Here is a 23,101-nt window from a genome sequence, read left to right on the forward strand (position 1 = left end):
TTAAATGAATATGTTACAAATGAATGGCATAATCAAAGAAATGTGCTATTTTTTTGACAAGAGCTGAAGCATCGTTTTCTAAACCAGGAGAAACTACAAAATTGCAGTGATAGGTCCTGCTCTCTCCTCCTTTTTGGTTTAGTGTCACCATGGTAGTGTGCGATAATTTAAGGAATAAAATATACGTCAAGTAAAACTTCACACTTGTATAGAGCACTACTCACCCGTTAGGTTCTCGAGGAGCTGCACGCATACCGCTGTGTGAACCCCTCCTGACTTTTCCCTGTGAGGGGCCCACTCCTGGGAAACCATCAGGGTGAAGCCAGGCATCCAAGCACTGTCACAGCCGTTGTGGAGATTAAGCAAGCTATTGCCCAGAGTTACAGAGTGGGACCCATTAATTAGATTAGGCACCAAGGCAAGAATTATCTGGTCCAAGAGAATAGAGCCCAAGACCCGCTGAGGTGGGATTTGAACCTTGGCCCCAGGCCAGATCTCTGAATAAGGGTCGCCCACTCTAACCATTGTGCCACACTTCACAAGCTGAGGAGAAGGAAAAACATCCAAGTATTTGTAGAAAGTGCAAAGTTCCAATGGTTTTCCCAACCTGTCGAGTTAACATCTGTGTTTTGAATGCAGTGCCCCCCTCCTATAGTCAATGCTGCCACCTTATGTCAATGTAAAACGCTCTGACACAGCCATGAGTTATACACATCATTTGATACAAAAACACTTATGCACCATTGTTTAAAAAAGTATAAATCTGCATCTTATAAGTTATACCATCATGTGGTGCCAGTTTAAAACTCCTTGCATTAATCAATGTTTTCCTATAGTACAAATTGAAAGGTGCACCAGTAAGAGTTTTCCTGGAACACCTTAGGAAAATGTATGCAAATTAAGTTTTCCCCGTGTGCATTAGCATTGTCTCATCATAAGTGTATGTGCTGTGCAATCAGCGGCAGCTCCTCTGCTAAGGTGGAGGAGCGTCGCCCCCCCTGCCCTGAACACTACAAAAAAGGAATGATTAAATGATAATAACACAAGGTTTTTATCATTTCATTTTTGAGTGCGAAGCCAAGTTAGGGAGGGGTGGGGCTGGGCTGTATCACAGGGAGGAGGAGTATGTATGCCATAAGTGTGCATGCCGGTTTGGCCGGCGTCTTGGGCCGGCCAAACAGACATGTGAACTTAGCATTTCTCCACCCGGCTGTGTGCACAGCCAGGTGGAGAACATGCACAGGTTTCCTCTCTAAGCTGTGAACCAGGTTGCTCAGACTAACCACGAACCTGCTGTCATGCTGGTGACAGTAGCCTTGTGATTGGCTTACGGGCGTCTTGGAGCCTGTGTGCTGCAGGGAGTCAGGAAGACGATGGAGAGACGGAACCCAACAGAACTGGTAACGGTTCTTTTTTTTTTATCACCTCCATCCCACCACACCGTTCCGTAGCAGCCACCACTGTTTGCAATTATGTTTGCTCTTGTTTTTCTGAAATGGCATGTGAACGGATATTTTTCTAATGGGGAGACCCCTTTCCTTATACCTACACCAATTATTTTCTCCTTTCCTTCCTGGAGAGAGAAATATTCATGCCCTTGAAAGAAGTAAATCTCTGTCCATTTCCGAGAGGCAAATGATTGGGAAAGAGTTAGAGTGTAAATATGGGTGAGGGCAAGTCAGAAAGGCTTTTAGCAGTTTATAAAAGCGATATTCCTGTAGTACTCTTTTATGTTCTCTTACAGGCCTTTGTGAATTGGCTTCAAAACATAGTAACTGGGAACAAAATGAGAATATTCATACACAATCAGTACAAATAGAAAGAATTGTGATTTGTCTTTACTTTTACTGATAGGAGGTTGTACGTTCCTGAGCTAATTCACAACGGCATGTAAGAGGACATGAAACAGTACTCTTGTAGTATTACTCCCCATAGTCATAAATGTTTTAGCAAATAAGCCCCTAGCTCTAGAATTTGCGGTATTCCCAAAAATCCTAGGGAATCCTCACAGTTGAAAGCCAACTCCACACCCCTTCAGAGGGGGTTACTGATGCTTAATATTATGTCTTCATGGCTGTAATATTGCACTTGGACAGCAGATAACCTTTTGTGAATAACCTGCATTCGTACAAGCAGTTATTTGCATGTTTAAATCAGATTCAATAGGGAAAAAGATTTTGCAAAGGAGATATTCATGAGGAAGAGATCACTTGTGAAAGAATGCATTTTCACTTGTTTCTTCTTCGAGGGTTCGAATCAAACTTGTGATGTTGGCACACTACTGCAACTAACCTTTTAGAGTTCATTGAATACGATATCTTATGGAGGCCAAAACATAGCAATACAATAATTAAATTCAGAAATAAACATCTGCAAAATGGAAAATTAAATTTTTTAAATGGTATAGTTTTCAGACGTTTAACGCTGACACTTGTTTGATTTTTGGGAGCTGTAAAGATAGGTCATGCTTATGGTAAACTAGAAGATTCTATACTGTCCATTTCTTGCACGCTACAAGTAGGCATGCTGTCCATGTTATTCATTTGTGACACATTGGACACTTACAGGCTGTTCTTCTGCAGCACACAAGAAACAACTATGCTGTTGATACGTGACAATCCTTAATTTATGTCAGTGGTTACAGATGGTGGACAACCTCAGTCATATTTTTGGGACCAGTAATTTTCTCGTCATCAGACTTTGAAAAATAACAGAAAGGTAGACAAGGAATAAGGAAAATGGAACAGAAATAAGAGAAAATAAAATAAAACGGACAATGCAGAGATCTGCAAGAACATGCAAGAGTGTGAGAATGAAACAGAAAGGCTAGGGTGTTGAATTAAGGAGGCATGAGGTAGAGTCTTATTTATTTATGAAATGGAATTAATAGTAGGCGGCATTAGTATTCAGCAACTGTGGCAGAATCAGCAGTCAGATATTAAGAAAATCATTGGGTCCTTGGGCTTTTTTGACAAATTAATCACTGGTCTACGTGTCATGCCATTCATCTGTGTAGGTATTAGTTTGCAAACTTTGTGAGCATAATTAAAATTTTGCCAGGCCTTTTTAACATGTAACCATGTTTTTCTATTCTGTCCAGATCCAATTTTTGTAATTGTGCTTTAATTGCTACTAAAAGGTAACCTTCAAGGGGGAGGCATTCAACATTTTTCCAAAGTGCAAGATTATTAATAAAACCACACAAAGTGAATTTATTTGCAATGATTCGGGATCTGGATTTAACTCATTACATAGTTAGTGGGTATCCCAAAATTTGTCATGCATCTGGCCTGGTGAAAATATGTTGGGCTCCTCTATCTGGGAGGAAGCCTCAGACAGTGAGTATAGTGACGATTACTAAGTGTGTCAGTAACATTCTGCAGTGTAGAGAGAATTACATGGAAAACATGAATACATTCCTACTGAAATTTTCAAAGTACTGACCCTCATTTTGATAAAGCAATATTTTGTGAGTACATGCATGCAGTTTCCATCTAGATGCTATGGTAGGGGCATGGGCACAAACGTGTTGTGCTCTTTTTTGGCTGACTGGTCAGATAATTTGGGAATAGAGTTTGCTGCAGGTGGTTCAACTTCTGTAATAGACATAGGACCTGATTTAGAGTTTGACAGACAGTTTAGTCCATCACAGATGTGATGGATAGCTAGTCTATCATATTTCAAATGGCAGTGATCATAATACACTTTAAATATGGTGGATAAGATACCTGTCATATTTGTGATGAAGTAACCCATCTGCCGAACTCTTAATCAGGCCCACAGTGTCCTCCTATCTGCAAAAGATTTGTAAAAGCATAGTGAACCATGCAGCATTGGGCAATTTTTATCTGTCAATAATTAGTAATAATTTATTGGTGACTCTAGTGATGGATTTGTGTTTGACAGTAAGAGATTTGGCACAGTTTGGGTGCAATATGTGCTTATATTGGGGGCCTGCTACACCATCCAGATTATCCCAGTCCTCTAAGTATTCTTACGCTGAGTTCTTATTAATGGTTTCTATTTTTTCCAAAACAGGAGACTGGCTAAATCCACCCTTCTGCTCATTCCTCTGTTTGGAATTCATTATTCTATGTTTGCCTTCCTCCCTGACAATGTAAATGTTGAAGTTAAGCTTGTCTTCGATCTTATCGTCGGATCTTTTCAGGTGAGCAGTCATTGCCATTGTTGTTGATTACAGATATAAAAGCAAATGAGCAACAAGTCAAAGAAAATGTTATGGTATTAAACAGGTATTTGAAGAGTCAGTAACAGAAATGGAAGTCTGTATGTTTCTTGCCACTTCCCTTGGCTCCCACTAAGTAATTTAAGATTATAGAACACTTGTGTGACTCTAAGACACCAAGTCCAAAGGCAAGAAAGCAATGACAAGTGGCACAATCAGGACAGTTGGTTCAATCCATGGCGTATCTCCACTATCCTATTCAGAAGCAGTAATAGTACCACATAATTGCAGCACTCCATTTTTGATATATCTATTTTTGAAAAATATGAATATTTTTTAAGCAATCAAAAGGGCCCACGAGCTACATTTTTTAAAGGGTCAATGTTGCACAAATAAAAAAACAAATCAAGTAGTTCTATGATATTTCCTTTCAAAATGTGCTGCAAACCATCACTTACGTTTGCTGTGTTTTTGGAAATGAACAAAACCGAGAGCTACACTTTAAGCAAAATTGTAACACAAATGGTATGGATCACCTCATAAATGTATCCGTTTAATTTACTGTCAGGTAACTCACAAACATTCCAGTTGGATTTGCTTATCAACACTGTTTCTGATTATTTCAACAAATAAACTGGGAAAATGATCTGTGGCAATAACATTTGGAGTAATATGGCCTAACATTTTGCCCCTGACCCAAATATAAAAAAAAAAAAAACAGATCAAAGTTTTTCAATGTGATTTAAGAGAAAAATTATTTGAATTGTTCCCACTTCTAAGAAGAACTCACGTGTTGTAGGAAGTGTATTGTAAAGGCTTAAAATCTCAATATCCAATACAAATCAGTGAGTATAAAGAAATTCAGTGCATTTGAAAATCTGTATTTAGCTACGACTTATTCTTTTTTTTTATTATTTGGTTGCATATAGAGCAAATTCTAATGAATATTTTCTTTGTTAATATATTAAATAGTTGTCTCACGAATCCCAACCGTTCTTTTTCTTATGTATGTATGATTCTCTTCCTCATTCTATTAGTAATACATCTAATAGCAATCTAAATGTACCTCTTTCTTTATCCATTTTCACTCACATGATTGCAATTTAAAATAACAAACATATCTTGATTTCCAATCTTTTTAATTTATTTTTTCCTTCTTTATTATAATTTCTAGTAATAAACATGCTAGATAAAATTAACACAAACCAAAATATAAAACACTAAATATAAACAGTTTTCCCAACCCCACATAAGACAAACTACTAATACTAGTCTCACCAATACCCCATTCACACCCTCACATATCCAGACTCAAACTTCATACCATAAGATCAATAAAGGATTTAACAGATGAGGACTGATAAGTAAATATTTTTAAAGAAATTCAGTGCACATATTAATTAAAACGTGTTTTAGAATACATCAGTTAAAATATGCCAGTGCCAGGTAGGATTCACAGCAGTCCACTCATGGGCTTTGACTAAATATAGCAGCCATCAAAGAACAATAAACAAAAAATTTAGTTTGATTTACCATATTATACATTTTCCAGCTGCTTTTGTCAGTACTCACCTTTCAGTACCACCAGACCACTTGTTGACTAATTACAGATGTAAAATAGTACTTTGTGCATTCCAGTTGTGGAGGAAGGAAACACTCATAGTGTCAACAGAAAAGTGGTAAAACTTAAATACGCACTTGAGCTTTTCCAAGATGTAAGTGAAAATGTCTCAATTTAATGGTTGAGTGCCAATGGCTGAAGTGGTTGATCCAACAACCATTTAAATATAGATTACAATATCTTTTTCATGAAAAGTGTAAATGACATACTGGTCAAACATAAAACTTCCTTTATTTTGTTTTAATCTGTTTATTGAGTTGAAATCATCACATTTTACAATACAGCAGTAGTGTCATCGACGGTTAGCATAAAGTGGCCCTATGACATGTGATGACAATGTCCGATTACTATCAAATCACAAACATATTGAGAGAAAAGCAATATAAATATTGCGTTAGGCATATCAACTATGGCAGGGCATGCAGATCCATACATTTAATAGACATGTTATAATAAACAATTTAAACCAAACCAGTCAGCTGTCAACCCACCTCACAAGTGTTATCTTGACAGATGGAACATAACACCCCAGTACTGAGGACTTCAAAAAGTGTATGCATGAAGGACATTGCTACGTGTAGCACAGATAGTATCGTAAAAGGCCTTAGAGCAGCCAACAAACTGATAACCTCTGTCAGAGGCACTGTTCTTACGTGTTATTTAGGAATGTGTAAATGTGATTTAGGAACTTGCATTGAACTGGTAACAAAAATTTAAAATTTGACAGGGATTAATGACCACTTTCATGTGGTTTTCTTACGTTCTCATTCCACGCCAATTTTATAGAAAAGTGGCAAAACATAGATTTTTAAAGCAGAGTAAGCTGTGAATTGTAGGACTCAAAGGCCAATTGACACAGAGACTTTGGGATGTCTCCCCAATGAAGTATTGAATGAAGTATATGAAAATGCATTTTAAATCCTCATTTGGAAAACTCAGAAGAAAACATAGTTCCAAAGCTCATTGCACTTTCTAAACCCTAATATTTTGTAGAGTCTGATTTGCATATGGCTGGGTCCAAACTGGAATGGCATGGTGAGCAAAAAACTGATGGATTAAACTCAGATCTGTGACTGGGGGGTGAATGTTTGATTTGTTCTGCATTCCGTCCATCAACTGTTCTTTTTGCGTTTGTAGCCCCGAGTAGGAAGGGTATGCCCAGACGTGGGTCCCCTGCTCACTATGCCACCAGATAGAGGCTAGCCTGGCTGAAGAGGGGTGAAACCCTGAAACTGGTCCCAGGATGCTTGTTTCTGGTCCAGGGAGAACCTGGTCTGGCAGTTCGGGCTGGACTGTTCCCATAGGGAACAGGGTCAAGACTGATTTGCATATGGCTGGGTCCAAACTGGAATGGCATGGTGAGCAAAAAACTGATGGATTAAACCCAGATCTGTGATTGGGGGTGAATGTTTGATTTGTTCTGCATTTCGTCCATCAACTGTTCTTTTGCGTTTGTAGCCCCAAGTGGGAAGGGTATGCCCAGACGTGGGTCCCGTGCTCACTATGCCACCAGATTCAGGCTAGCCTGGCTGAAGAGGGGTGAAACCCCGTAACTGGTCCCAGGATGCTTGTTTCTGGTCCATGGAGAACCTGGTCTGGCAGTTCGGGCTGGACTGTTCCCATAGGGAACAGGGTCAAGACTGATTTGCATATGGCTGGGTCCAAACTGGAATGGCATGGTGAGCAAAAAACTGATGGATTAAACCCAGATCTGTGACTGGGGGTGAATGTTTGATTTGTTCTGAATTCCGTCCATCAACTGTTCTTTTTTCTCCTCCCTTATGGCTTGCACCATAGCTTAGGGAGGTAATACGAAGATTCTTTTCAGGCATTTATCCTCTTAGTAGTTCCAATCCAGTCTGCCCCACAGGGTTAAAACAATGTCCACCCCGTACTGGAATTGAGGGCAGACCATTGTATTGTAGGCTGACAGAATGAAACGTAGAGAGGGCCCACCATACTTCAGGCTGCATTGTTCTAAGCCCCATACTGCGGTCAGTGCAGTAGTTTTTAGTGATTCAATATGAACTCTCCAATTTAGCTTTGTATCAAACTCCATATTTATATTTTTCAACCACCTCTACTTTGTTCCCATCCAAGTAACGGTTGAACCCACCCTTCTCTTTCCCGAGCACCATTATCTTAGTCTTATCTAGATTAACAGTGAGCTTTTTCCTTGTATAGTAGCCTTGAAAGGCATCCGATTTCATGTGTAGCCCTATTTCTTTCATGTCCATTATCACTAGATCATCCACATACACTAGACATGTGACATGTGTACCATTCATCTTAGGGCAGAGGCCTTTTTCCTCTTTTAACATAGTGGGTAAGTCAGCTAGAAACAGAGAAAATAATAGGGGGTCCAAAGCACAGCCTTGTCACAGGCCATTCTTAATCTAGATTTTCTTTCACAAGGTGGCAACTGTTTCCAGTATCACCCTGGCCCAGTTATGACTGTGCTGCTCTTGGAGGGGTAAGAGATTATCCTGTGGATTCTGAGCCTCCTCAACATTTTCCATATTAAGTTTGGGTCCATCAAGTCAAAGGCAGCACAGAAATCAACAAAACATCAAATCTGTTTCCCTCTTAGCTCTATTGATGTATTTTTTTCCTTGTTACCGATCTATAATACTTATATTACTGAATGTTGGTGTAGCCAGAAATTTGTTAACCAATAGTATCAAATTCACCTGAGTTGCAGAGTTTTACTAAAGATATGTCTGCAGGTTACGATTACTACACACCTAGAATTACAGAGGGTGCTATGGAGCCATCTGACCTACAATCACAATGACAGTTTCACCACCCCAGTGATATTTTAAAGTGTGTTTTATGCAATATTTAAAAAAAATGTATAGGTTTTGATTTCCAATATTTTGTCTGTTGGAAAGCCAGCGATTTGCCAAACAACAAAGTTTGCAACCACAAAATACATTTTCACACAGTACAAAGACCATTTCACAAGTCATAAAAGTCGTACCAGCTCCTAACAGAACCAACCTTTTCCCTCTTTTTCTGAATTGCAAATAGGATAGGCAGTGAAAGGGGTGTTGAGCTCCTATTTATGAGACACAAATTTATGTACCAATGGTTTGTGACCAGAATTGTAGACATTAACTTAACATATTTGCCTCTTTGCAACAGTTTATTTAGGTTTGTTGATGCAGGACATAGAACAGGAAAGAGAAAACTGTTTAGTGGAAAGAAGGGTGGTGATGATTAATGTTAGAAAGGAAAGTGGGTGAGATAAAATTCAGCATGGTGTGAACAGGGAAGGAGAAGCAGTGAAGAGTAAGTGAAGGGCAGTGGGTAACAGGTTTGGGAACAAAAGGAAGAGCCAAAGACTTCTACTGCTGGGACTTAAAACAGACAATCTAGTATCACAGATGAAAAAGTGCAGGAAAATGAGATAAAGGACTGCAGAGAGTGCTAATGAGTCTTGGGAACTCCTATTGGGACCAGTTAATCACACAACAGGATGCACTATAGAGAAACAAGCAGCAAAGGTGTAAGAGAGTAGTCAGAAACCAGCAAGCTGGGCAGGAGAGAAAGAGTGCTGTTGTTGTAGAAAGGCCCACAATGTGACGCAGGATGGGAGAGGGCAGGAAATAAGTATACAGAAAAAAATGTATGACTGTGATAGAGAGGAATACATGGAAAACATTAAGGGGAAAATAAGAAAGCAACCACAAATTTGTACTAGTTTACTATAACTTGTATGCATTCCTAAACTGAGTTGCTTCTCTTAAATATTGTTAATTAGTTCTGCTGTGCCGTCAAAGAGCACCACCTATCCGGGGTGCAGAACATTAAGAAATGTGAATGAGTATCCTGTCTGCCTCCCCATTTAGAGTCAGGAGTGACATCAGCTTGCCATCAGTGAAACCCCTGTTTTCACCATTGATGGAAAACAACCTCTGATGTCCGGTAAAGTTGGGCCCATTGGAGTGAAGCTATCACATCGTACACACGAAAAAGCTCAAGGGTAGGGCCAGAAAGAAAATAATAACCCCCACACCCTGGAAGAAAACTTGCTGTGAGGGGGGTCATTAGGTTTTTGTTTTTCAATAACAGACTTCTCCTTTGGGGTTTGTTTTTGAAAAACAAAAATATTTAAAGGTTTGGTTGATGGTTATCAAAACTGATGGAGGCTGTCCACCAATGGAAATCACAATGACAGCAGTTCTTTTAAATGTCCAGATATGACCACCATATTTTTTTATGCTAATGTGACCCAACGAGGCAAAAATCGCCGCACCAAATTTACAAAGTGGCGCAATGCATGCATTGGGCCACTTTGTAACCTTTGTGCTACGTTATGCCTGCTCCAGTCTTAATGTATGCAAAGAGGGCATTCCCCAGTTAGGGGGGCTGAACAAATGGCATAAAGAAATCTAGGAGATTTCTTTGGATAATTTTTTCTGCACTTTTAACGCCTGCTCAGAGCAGGCGTTAAAAGGAGGCACACCATTGTTTACAATGGGCATCAGTGGACTTTGTAGGATTAACATCAACATTTTTTATGCTAATCCTGCAAAGCTCTGAACTAGCGTAAAAAATTATGATGCTAGTTTCCCTGACTACCTCTGTGGTGTGCCGTATCCTAGATACAGCGCACACATGGTGGCTTTAGGGGGGCGCTAAAGGGTGCAAGAAATGTGGAGCTGCACTGGGTGCGGCACCACTTTTCTTAAATCAGGCCCTAAGTACTTCACCACCCTGAGGGAATGTATCCATCCCCCAGGGTCTAAAGCTGGACCTCACTTCTTATTGCGAGTCAAACATTGATGTCTCTAGGTGCATGCATATTATTTAAGAACTATCACTTTCATTATGGGTGTGGGAAGGCATATTTTTTCCTTTGAAGGTGAAAAAAGGAGAAAAGCTTTGCCCTTCATAAAATTGGAAAGACTTCCTAGACTTTCTTATATTGTCCATTGCCAAGATTTAGTAACCAAGCCTCAGCAGCCAGATGTCCCCACAAGAAGATTGGATAATATCTGGCCATGGCTATGGCTGTCAGCAGCCTTCAGTTGTGTTTTGTTAATTTCTATCCTTACCTGAGTGACAGCAGGTAAATATGTGGTGATCCGCACCAATGCCAGACATTCCACCCCTTGAATTTGGTATTTTGCTGATGCAGAAGTATAAACGTGTGTCTACTGAGCAGTAACAAAGGTCTACTTATGGGCCTGTAAAGCCAAACTAATATTTTCGGTTCTCCACCAGTGCACCCTTTCCCCCCCTGTTTTGTCTTTGTCAGCTCACAATTAATAAAGCAAAGCTGCACTATCATAACCCAATTTATCGTCCATTAAGGTCTCAGGTGGAACACACAGCTAAGAAGCAGGGACATTCTTAGCTTTGAATCTAAAAACCTGAAGAACTGAAAGCCAAGTCCCAAGTCTTCTCTAGAGCAGCTCCAAGCCTATAAATCTCATGCCCTACTTTTCTTTAAATTGTTCAATGTAATTATATTACCTGGCTGTCTTTGTTGCTTTTTTCCATGAAGTTTCCTGGCATCGTTGGGTGGAGTAGCACTACAGAAAAATGTGAAATAAATAGTAATATAAGTAAAGTTTTTTTTTTTTAAACATAAGCAGAATTCCTAGATGTTCATCTTTACAATGTTATACACACCTAATTATTTAAAGAACCTCCACTGTGTACTAAGTCACTCTAGGAACCCTATTTTACTATTGTGCAAATAACTATCCACGCAAAAGCACATATGGACACAGCCCTGCCTTGATTTTTTTTACTCCACGGAATACCCATAAGAAAGTGGGTGCCATTGCTGCTATCTCATTAACCATGGGACCGAATACATCAAACACCCCACCAGTTTTATGCAATAATAAATGAAACCCCTTTCAATGGGGAGTAACTGTACAGACACGAGCTTACCATGCAGTATTTCACAAAGTTTTTCTTACTCTGAGGAATTTAAAACACACATTTATTACCTGCTGTGCGAAGATGTTAAATATATGCAGTGCCACCTTCTGTATAGGGCTTTGTAGGAGGGTGGAGGAAGGGGTGGTGGGGGCAAATGGAAGAATAGTGAATAGTTCTGGCAGAGAGGAGTATTGTACGCACCCCCATTTGCTAGAGAAAAGCCTGGGTAGAACACATTTTTTAGCTCTCGCTGGTATTGCAGCCAAAGCCTCAAGGGATTTTACTGACTGAAAAGTTTGACCAATAAAAACAAATTTGGTTTTCCTGCATCTGGTAGAACTGTTTAAAGGAAACTTAGGTCTGTCATGATCAGGTCAAGCAGAATTCCACATGCAAATTCCCCTCCTGATGACTTTTAATGCGGGCCTTATTCTAGTTACTCAAAATTGCTGCCAAAGACTAGGCCTGCACCCAGTCCTTGTTAAAAAAAATGCCACTGATCTGATCCTTTTCACTCTCAATTATTGTTGACATTTTTACAACAACATTAATGCTCTCTCACCACTACTCTTACAGTCCAAATTACCATCTTCTGAATCAAGGTCATCTCTTCTCATGAAAGATGCTGTGAGTGATGACTGTCCTTGAGGGTCACAGTCATATGACTCAGGCCTTTAGGCTATCTGGCAACATATTAGCCATGAACTTAGGGAACCATCCTGGGATTGGTTCCCTAGAAAATGTCCTTTTGTTACGGTGGGAGCTGCACTTTCAGAAGAGCACTGTTACAGGGAAATCTTAGACGGACTATTTTACCTAACACCCAACTAATGAGACACTTAGTCATTCCACTTAGGCTTGGTCCATGAAGCCTACAGGCATGAACCTGTCACCTGTTTCACTTCATGGCATAACCAGGAGTGTCATCCAAAATCATACATAACAAATAAACATTCATCATTAGCAGTATAAAGACAGTTAAACAGGATACCTGTTCACTAAGCCAGTCCCTAGGTTTATCATTTACATACAATGCAAAAAGTAGAACATATGTGAAAACCTTTATTACACTGAGTTGTCTAGGCAGCAATATTTGTAACCTGGGGCCACTTCTAATATTTTGAGCACATTGTCAGTTTATCACGCTGGACATCAATTTCCTTTAAAGGAAACAGGCTAGTGTGAAATATCAATTTTTAGGGGATTTCGAAGCAGCACTGTTTAATGAAGATTTTACATCTTATTTCTCATGTATATCTGTCATTTCAAATAGTAGTTAGGATATAAACCAGCTCCGTATGAGCTCAAAATGAGCTTTATTTGTGTTATAGTGTACATCTGATAAGAAAATGTGTATTCTTACTAGTTCTTGATAGACATTGACAGCTATTGTGTGTTATAATTCATTCAAGCTTAATATAGCCTTAGAACCCGCCGTAGCGGGCTCTACCGGCTATTAAAGGCCCGCTCCCCGCGTTAAATGTCCGAGCTGAAGGCGAGGGCATTTAACAAGGGAGAGGGACTTTAATAGCCGGTAGAGCCCGCTACGGAGGGTTCTAAGGCTATTAGAACATTCTGCCACACAGGGCAGAATGTTCTATTAAAAAAAAAAAAAATTCACGGAGCCCGAGGGGATTTAAATCCCCTCGGGCTCCGTGAGGCTTTGTTCACAGCTGTTGCTGTGAACAAAGCGAACATTGGAATGTTGGCGCTGCGGTCTTTTACCGGCCTGTAAAAGCCCGCAGCAGTCCATTGTCTTCAATGGACATGCCAACATTCCAATGTTCTAATTTAATTTAAACCTGATTGTCAATACTGTAAATTGCATTTGAGATATATCTATATCTGATTTATACCATTGAATGATATAATGTTACATTTTTTGCAGTTGTTTCTGGTATTATCATGTATCCACACTGAATCAAATCACTTGCAGATCATTATTAGGTTATAATGTTAAGCACACACCCCTTTCTAAACATTAATTTGTGTGATCCTAGATTGTTTAAAGATTTAGGGCCAGATGTAGGAAGCCTTTTGCATGTCGCAAACTGCGAAAAACGCAGTTTGCAGCATGGAAAAGGCCGAACGCGATGCTCACCCTCAAATTGCGAGCCGGTACCGACTCGCAATTTGAGGATGCGACTCGCAAATAGGAAGGGGTGTTCCCTTCCTATTTGCGACCGCACCGCCATGCTGAGTTGCTTTGTGACCGCGAATGCGGTCGCAAACCAACTCGCAGTTACCACCAGTGTCACACTGGTGGTAACTCATGCGCAAAAGGGAAGGGGTCCCCATGGGACCCCTTCCCCTTTGTGAATACCGAAAAAAATATTTTTTCAGAGCAGGCAGTGGTCCTATGGACCACTGCCTGCTCTGAAAAAAAACGAAACCAAATGGTGTCGGAAGTTTTTTCTTTTTGCAACTCGTTTTCCTTTATGGAAAACGGGCTGCAAAAAGAAAAAAAAACTGCTTTATTTAAAAAGCAGTCACAGACATGGAGGTCTGCTGACTACAGCAGGCCACCATCCCTGTGAGTGCAGGGACTCGCTATGGGGTCGCAAACTGCGACCCACCTCATTAATATTCATGAGGTGAGTCTTTGCGACCCCATAGCGAGTCGCAGAAGGTGTCTGAGACACCTTTCTGCATACAATTTTGCGAGTTGCAAATTGTGAGTTGGTCAGACTCGCAATTTGCAAGTTGCAAAATTTTCTTTTGCTACATCTGGCCCTTAGTTGGTTAGAAACAACAGCAGTAATGACAGTTTTCTATCAAACAAAAAGCTGTGAGCGGGCACATGTTTGCTTTTTTACTATTAACTATCTTACTTTTTCACATTCTACATGTTCTTACAAACAATTATATCAGGTATCATTTTTTGCAAATGCTGTTAGAGAGGGGTTATCAAGAGATTAGATGTTTATTGCATTTTGGTCAAACGGTCTCTCAGAAAGTGTGATGCAATGCTGGAACAAATATAATGCAGGAACCTTAAATCTGTATGTCAGTTAGAGACAAACATATGGAACTTGGCTCACTCTAAGCCTTTGATCCTCATGTCACAGCCCGAAAAATCAATTTATGAAAGCCAGGGTTGACACAATCTTTCATCCAGAACGAAAGCAAAATATATTAATCCCATTTCAGTTCATAATCTGTGCCAACCTGTTCTCACTCACAGTTTTATAATTGTGATAAAAACCATATAAATGGTTTCCTACCCAAAGTAAATAAAATCATGCATTAAAACATGCCTGACCATTAATTCTGTATGTGAGTTGGAGCAAAACAGATTGACCCTGGTACATGTTTTCATCCTCTTGTCGACCTCATAAAAATCAATTTCTCGAAGAACGAGTTGACATAATTTTTATCCACAACAAAACACAAATATACTAGGCCTATTTCAGTTTAAGATCTCTGTCCAGGCTCCTCACTTGCAGTTTTAAAATGATGTCCAAAACTACAATATGTTTTCGTAAAGCAAGTAAATACAACTAGATTTAGCAAATTTAAAGTCGTATAGGACGTACTGCTTGTCCTGAATGAACTTGTAGGACTAGTGTGCAAACAGATTATCTTCTTGTGATAAAAACATTCACCATTTCCACAACTCTCATTAATGAGCTGTAACAGAATGATACTCCATAATGTTGTTAACTAGATAATTTCAAAGTTCTCATCATCAGTTAGTCTGAATATATTTTTTTCATTTCTGAGCTTAGTAAGCACTTTCTTGGCCTTTTTTCTTAAGCAGAAAACATGGTAGAATTAAATTTAACCTGTAGTTATTTATCAGTTGTCAGTGACTTATCTGAATAAAAACCACTGAAGAGCTCCTAGCCATTGCCACTTCCCACAGTCTCTGGAAATCATATTTCACTAAATTTCAGACAAATGACTCCCTATGAACTAGACTGTACTCCAATTGGCACTTACTAGAACTCATAAAGCAGTTCTGACCACGTCAATATGTAAACCACTTCAGTACACAATCAATTCCTCTAAATTCAGACACCTCTCTTATCAAGGTTGAAATCTTGATTGCTAGGTTGAATATGTTTTCCCTTACTCTGTTGGTCGAGCGTACCCTTCTGTATCCAAATGGTCACTTACAATACCAAAGTGACTTTAACTGCAATACTGTGTGAACGGTCCTTCAGAACAACTTGCATCGACACTTTCACTGGCCAAGTTCTTACCCCAACAACAAAGCATTTGTGACCTCCTAGAGGTTTATGGCTTCCAATCAACTTCTCTAACTATAGTCTCAGGACTTGATTTCACTCCAGCTATTCCTACAATCTCAGAGAACCTAAATCCACATATAACAGGACTTTCAAAGAATAATGAACATAATAACCTCATTCAGATTCCATTGGAGCCTACCGCTGCACTGTTCATCAATGTTCTTTCTTCACTGCAGTATTTTTGTATATTTTTAGATCAGCTGTGAAACTGGAGGTCACTGACACTGCTGTTCATCTTAATCAAACTGTATTGATCTTAAATGAAGCTTAACTTTATGACCCTACTCAAAATGTTATTAATATTTTTCTTTGATCCTGATTATTCCATTTTGTATTATGATCAGAAAGACAAGTCAGCTGGAGGTGTGTCAATACATCAAAATAACTATATTCATTGCAAGCAGCTACATAATGGTATCATCTCTTATCGTTAATATTTGATTTGCACCTGGAGCTCAAATAATTAAATCCACCCTCCATCCAGACTTAGAGGGTCATTCTGACCCTGGCGGCCGGTGGCCGCCAGGGCCACCGACCACAGGAGCACCGCCAACAGGCTGGCGGTGCTCCAACGAGCATTCTGACCGCGGCGGTTCAGCCGCGGTCAGAAGCGGAAAGTCAGCGGTCTCCCGCTGACTTTCCGCTGCTCGTGTGAATCCTCCATGGCTGCGGAGCGCGCTCCGCAGCCATGAGGATTCTGACCCCCCCTACCGCCATCCTGTTCATGGCGGGAAAGCCGCCATGAACAGGATGGCGGTAGGGGGGGTCGCGGGGCCCCTGGGGGCCCCTGCCGTGCCCATGCCAATGGCATGGGCACGGCAGGGGCCCCCGTAAGAGGGCCCCGCAAAGTATTTCAGTGTCTGCCTTGCAGACACTGAAATACGCGACGGGTGCCACTGCACCCGTCGCACCTTCCCACTCCGCCGGCTCAATTACGAGCCGGCATCCTCGTGGGAAGGTCGTTTTCCCCTGGGCTGGCGGGCGGTTTTTCAGCAACCGCCCGCCAGCCCAGGGGAAAACTTGTAATACCCGCCGCGGTCTTTTGCCCGCGGCGCGGTATTTTGGAGGGCGGCATCCTGGCGGGCGGCCTCCGCCGTCCGCCAGGGTCATAATGAGGCCCTTAATCTTGGCTAGGATGATTCTAAACAACTTTGCAGTCACTATGGTTGCCAGGCTTCTGTTATGCAATGAGGTTGTCAGTGCTGCTGCAAACAAACCCACATCAAAGTTTCCACTCTGGTTTATCATCTCTAACATTGACTTCCTCACTGCTCAAAATCTAATCCACTGGGACTGATGTCGTCATTCCAAACTACCTTTCTCATTGGTTTCCATGCACTATTTCGCCAGTAAAAGACTAGATTAATTAGTTTTGTGATACCAAAAATACAGATACACTCTAACGCTGATAGCATCAAATGCTTCTTTTACCACCACTTCTTACTTCCACAACTACTGCTATTTCTATTACTCCTATTATAATTCCTTCTACTGCTACTATGACTACTACTAATACAGATACTACTACAATAATAATATAACATTTGTTGTAAGAACATGTTGAAGAAATCAGCTACAATTCATGCATCAATAATATACCAATTCAGTAGTCTGTGCATAATTTCATATTCAATACAACAAATCATATATGCTTAATCTTGGTCCAATATTCCTGTAGGATGAGCATAGAACAAGAGACTCCAGCCCTATTCAATACAGAAACAAATTTGAATGTAGTTACATGGTTCATTGGTTGTTACTCACATAATCATTCTTCTATACAGCCCAGTCAAGGTGTCACTGCATTTACTACTAAACAATATGAATGAATGATTGACCTTACCATGTAATTAGCACATCTTTGAAATAAATGTTAAAGATCTAAACCCTCTACTCATGGTCTCTAGAGAATGTTTGATGAAAGGAAATATTTTAGAGTGCTGGACAATATTTAGAAGCTATCACGATCTTTTGGCAAATTGTTTGGACTGCAGAGCCACATTAACCTGTAATTGACAATGCCAACATTGTCTTAACCACTATTTAAAGGAATACAATTGGCTAATAAACCTCCACCATCATGCACATGTGATAATACTTTAGCTAAATCTGAAGCTTACTCTAATTTCTTTGATTAGAAGGTCAACTGCCTTGGACTCTTATTGCCTCAGTGAGAACTCTGGAAAAAAAGACAAGTGGCTTCTTTTTAAAAAAATTACAGAGTGTGATATGCTGAAGACTATTGCTATGGTTAAAACATTTAAACCACAACAGGAACCCAATTGTGAAAACAAATGCTGACTTTTTCAGATTTTTCCTCATTCGATAAATTTAGTCATCTGACCTCTTACAAAAGGAGTGTTCCAGGATTGTCTTAAGGTTTGTCAAGTTTATTTCAAATTGATGAAATCCCCAGCTAATAGAGGGAGAGTTTGATAGCTTCTATCCTGTTTTGAGACTACCCTTCCTTGTAAAGACCACTGAAAGTTAAATTGTATTATACCTGAAAATGAGCTTAGGATAACTTTCAAATGGACCTCAGTGAGAATAGCAACACTGAGCTTGCCTTTCTTCAGGAAGCAGATGCTGCAGTTAACTTTTTTGAAACTGAATATTCTTATTTTTTTATTCTTCTTTATTTATCAGCTACTCTCAGTCAATCCCAATATATGTTACTATCATGAAAGAGTGTGAGGGTATTGCGAGAGTAGCCCTTATCTGGTGTCTGTTTTATTTTTCTAATCAAGCTCAGCAGTTAGAAATCTGTATCAATTTTTTTAGTTTTATTATTTTTCCACAGGGAACACCACGAGGTATCATTCTGACCCATATCTTATTACATTTCACTCGGAACCTCTTGGAATTATCATGAAGACCTCAGGGATCATATACCACCAATACACTGATTATAAATAACTCTATCTTACGATATGCTCACCTAATGCTGTTTACACACTTTACCCATACCACATATATCATTCATGAGCTTAGACATTCTCTTCAGTTAAAGCTCAGTCATTAAAAAAATATTTCACCAAAGTTCTCCTAACTATTCTACCATCTTGGTCCAATCCTTGATCGACTCCTGCAGTATCATTGATTGCAATCTTCTTAATTATTTTTGTGTTCCATTCTTGACAAACAACAATTGGGATTGCATATACCATGGTGGGTGCTACATTAGCCAGCCTTCAGAGAACCTGCCTCTCCTTTCCTCACAGAGGACTACACACCATTTTTAGAGATCTCTGTCTCCATTAAGGGGATCACTGTGATGCATGAGTTTCTGTTGGCTTGGTGGATAACTTTCATTACACATGAATGGAAAGTGGACAGCTCAAAATTGTCATTAGTTCTTCAACAACAGACACCCAAAACAGAGTGTGTTGATGAAGAGAAAAAGAAAAATAATCTTGATGGGCAGGGAGTCTTCTATCTGTAAATCAGGGACATTTTCACATTTTTCTTCTGAGTAATTAACAGTACCCAGAGGGTAAAACCAGTGCTTAGGGCATAGTAATTACCATGGCCCATATTTACAAAAAATGAGTCAGCCTGGCACTGCAAGCCAGCTTGCTGCACTACGGTCCATCATTAGATAAGTGCAAGGGTACATCGTATTTATATCAATACGACACATCCCTGTACTTTCCTCTGTGCTGGCGCACAATTGGCTGCCTAGCACCAATGCGGGCACCCTTGCACCAATGCGCAAGGGTGTCTGCCTTGCAGGGATGATGTACAGGAAAGGACACCATTAATGGTGATTTCCTCCTTCTATGTGTGCTGGAGAATGCAGCACACCTGCAGCACACATAGGAAGAGCAAAAAACGAGGAGAAATTATTTAATTTCTTGTAATTGCACCACTTTTACGCCACCCTTTGGGTGTACGCTACTCCTGCGGTGGTGTAGGAATCTGACACATTCCCTACCTTGCAAATCTGGGAATGGGTCAGATTCTATTGGTGTTGCATGAAAACTACCACAGCAACACCCATGGAATGCCCCTTTCTTGCAGAGTTATGCGTGGAAGGGAGTCATTTTTACAGGGCCATGAAAAGCTATGCAAGGTGGCTTTTTGTGGCCTCGTAAATATGTGCAAGCACACGGTGCTGCAGAAGTATCACAAAAGTGATGCTCTGGAAGCGTTATTGTGCCACGGGGCATTGTAAATATGCCCCCATGTTTTTCAGTGGTTTGTGAGCTGCCGGGTCAATGGTTGCTGATTATGGAGCTAGTGGATTCTCCACTGTCAGAAAATTTGCAAATGTGGCCATAACCTTAAATCATTCATTATGTACTCCAATCTCCTTGTGCTCTATTTACACTACATAAAACTGAAATTCAGTAAATAAATAAACAAATAGCACAGGAGGGAAAGAGTGGGAAGAGGTGCTGAGGTGCACAGAACAAAGTGCATGACAGGAGTAAGCAGCAAAAGAGAGTTTAGCCAAAATGCCTAGAACTCACTGGAAACAGCAAAAATGAAACATTTTCAACAAGAAATGTGTTTTTGAAGACGTTTCTCTGCACCATTTGCAAGCCAAAATGTACTTGTTAGTATTGTGAAAAAGAACATGCTTCGGATACCCAGCTACTTACATTGTCAAAACTTATTTTGGTGGGACAAATCAGAAAAAGAGAATACAAGAAACAGATCAAACCACAAGTGGAATTCAGCAAAGAGAAAATGTGTCTGTATCTTTTTGTACCTGGATCAGCAGTTGAAGAGATAGTTGATGGCAGCAGCGGCTCCTCCGCTATGGGGAAGGAGCATTCACCCCTGCTAGCAGCAGCAGCTGCAAATCATTAAAAATAAAATGATAATAAACCATGTTTATCATTGTTTTATTTTTGTAGATGGTGGGGCCATGGGGCTGACAGGCACCAGGGGTTGTGATAGGTACACTGCTATCAGTGTGCATCTGGCTTTTGCCGGCTTTCTCAGTACGGCCAAATCGACGCTCTGAGGTGCCTCCAATCCAAGCTGCATTGCCCGGTTGAAGCCCGCAGCACAGACTCCCAGTCTCTCTGGGAGCCAAATCGAGGGCACTCATGCCAATCCTGAATCTGCTCCCATGCTGCCAGCAGCAGAGAGCAGAGTTAGGATTGGTTGCAGGTCAGTCTGGGAGCCTTTGTCTGCCTGCTGTGGAGCCAGAAAAGCAATGATGCAGCGATGCGGTGGGTGGCAGGTACTTTTTCTGTGTTTTCTTGTATTTGTGTTTTGTGTGTACCGCCCCTCCACTTTGCCCTGACACCAGCTGTGACTGGTTGATAGTGCCATCACTATATGGAACTGAGGATGTACGAATTCCCCTGCCATCTTCACAACGAAAGGCACATTGTTTATAATTATTTGGAAATAGCTACTCACTGGCAGGTTTGAAAGGAAATGTCTCCCATTAATTTTTGCCACTTATTCCATACTTATGTCATTTCTTTACTGAGGAAGCATATTTGCATGTTTGCAAATTTAGTTTTGATTATTTGAGTTACATAGGGGAAACAATGTGCAGAAAATTGTGTGTCCATCAAAGTATCAAACCGACAGGTGTGTTATTGGGTGGGTCATTTCAGTGTGCTGTGTTTGCACAACATCTGTGATGCATCTTGAACAAATCTATACACTGTGGCAGAATGATCTATTTGCCAAAAGGGGCTTGTATTTGCATAAATCATGCCTCATCAACTATCACAAGATGAGGATCCTTCAGCCAATTCTTATGACCATATGCAAATGAAAAGATGGAGGTTTGTAAGGGTCTAGAATAGTTTGGGCACCACTTAGGGGATAAATGTCAATCTCCCGGAAGCCATGGGCAGGGTTCAGGACAAATCCATTTTGAACTATTCAACCAGCTCAGTTGAATCTTAAGATTCTTGCAACTTTTGTGTTATTGGAGCTTAACAGGAAGCTAGCCAACTAACCTTGGAGTCCTCACTTCTGTCCTTAGTACAAGCAGGAGCAGGTCAAGCCCTTGGGGTTTGCTCCACAGGATACAGAATGTATAGTCTTTTTTTCTGAAATCTTCAGGTCCAGCCGTGTTCTGAAGAAGGTATACAGGGGTGCCACTTTTCTGCCTTGCATTAGCTTGTAGGTGGGAAAACCCCCCCTGATCAGTAGGGAAAAAGTTCTCAAGTGTATCTTTACCCACTTTGACATCACTTCCTGAGGGTCTATCTCCAAACATTCCACAGAGCTCCTCTCTGCCAAAATCCATTATGCCAGAACCCGAAGTCAGCTCTGTGCACACCCCTGAGGTGTATCTAAGGAAATGAGAAACTCCCCATGCTAACCAATTCTGAAACAGGTGTGAGCAACATTTGTCTCATTGAAGATTGTGCTGTAGGTTGGCACAATCCCCAGGCTATCTGGTCAGGAGGAAATCACACTTTCTTCCACCAAAAGGTCCTTTTTTCCCTGCATTGGGTGCAATTTACACCTCATTGCAGGGAGCTGACAGTTTGCTAGGTGACAGCTGTGGATTGTCCCTGAAAAGGTTACCAGGGGCTTTTTGGCAGTAAAAGGTTAACTTTCTAAAAGTAACAGTTTAAAAACTGAAATCCAACCTGTTCATTATATTGGATCCTATATTACTGCTACTTTGAGTACTGAACTATTGTTTTAGCTATTCCCAAACTGAAGTTACACATTGCCAGGTGTTATAATGTAACCCATTGCATTTCTATGGGAGAGACAGCCTCGCAACAGTGAAACCCACTTTGGAGATTTTTTACTGCCAAGACATGTAAAAGTGATTTTCTACTTTTATAACTTCCATGCACCTTGCTATGTAGGCATTTAAGGTCTACTTTAGAGGTAGCTTACAAGTACTAAAAGAAAGGTTTAGGCCTGGCAAAACATTTATTTTCAATGCACATGGTCCTAAACCATTAACCAAGAACTCTACTTTTAAGAGTCCATATTGTAACCCTTCCCACTCAGGAGTTCCTTGAAATCCCAAAGATTTGGATGAAGTGGGCTCACTTAGGTAATGTGAGAAAACAGGGCTGATTGCAGAGGCCCCATAACTTTTTGCCCCCATTTTCCTCTTTTTGCTGGTGTTTTCCTGACTTTGATGGTGCCCTGGGTACTGCTAACCAGTCCCAGGGCCTGTGCTCTGTGTAAAATGGATATGCA

The 23,101-nt window shown here is 40.5% G+C and overlaps 1 protein-coding gene across 2 annotated transcripts in view; it reads left to right on the forward strand.

The window, feature by feature from the left end:
- The window catches only part of VIPR1 (vasoactive intestinal peptide receptor 1), a 997,445-nt gene that overhangs the window by 960,316 nt on the left and 14,028 nt on the right, over window positions 1-23,101 (forward strand). For both annotated transcript variants that reach the window (XM_069210994.1, XM_069210995.1), the window contains one exon: window positions 4,039-4,168. In XM_069210994.1, the coding sequence (XP_069067095.1) occupies window positions 4,039-4,168 (130 nt within the window). The remainder of the gene's footprint in view (window positions 1-4,038; window positions 4,169-23,101) is intronic.

The sequence above is a fragment of the Pleurodeles waltl genome, chromosome 10 (assembly GCF_031143425.1).
Source record: "Pleurodeles waltl isolate 20211129_DDA chromosome 10, aPleWal1.hap1.20221129, whole genome shotgun sequence".
NCBI lineage: Eukaryota > Metazoa > Chordata > Amphibia > Caudata > Salamandridae > Pleurodeles > Pleurodeles waltl.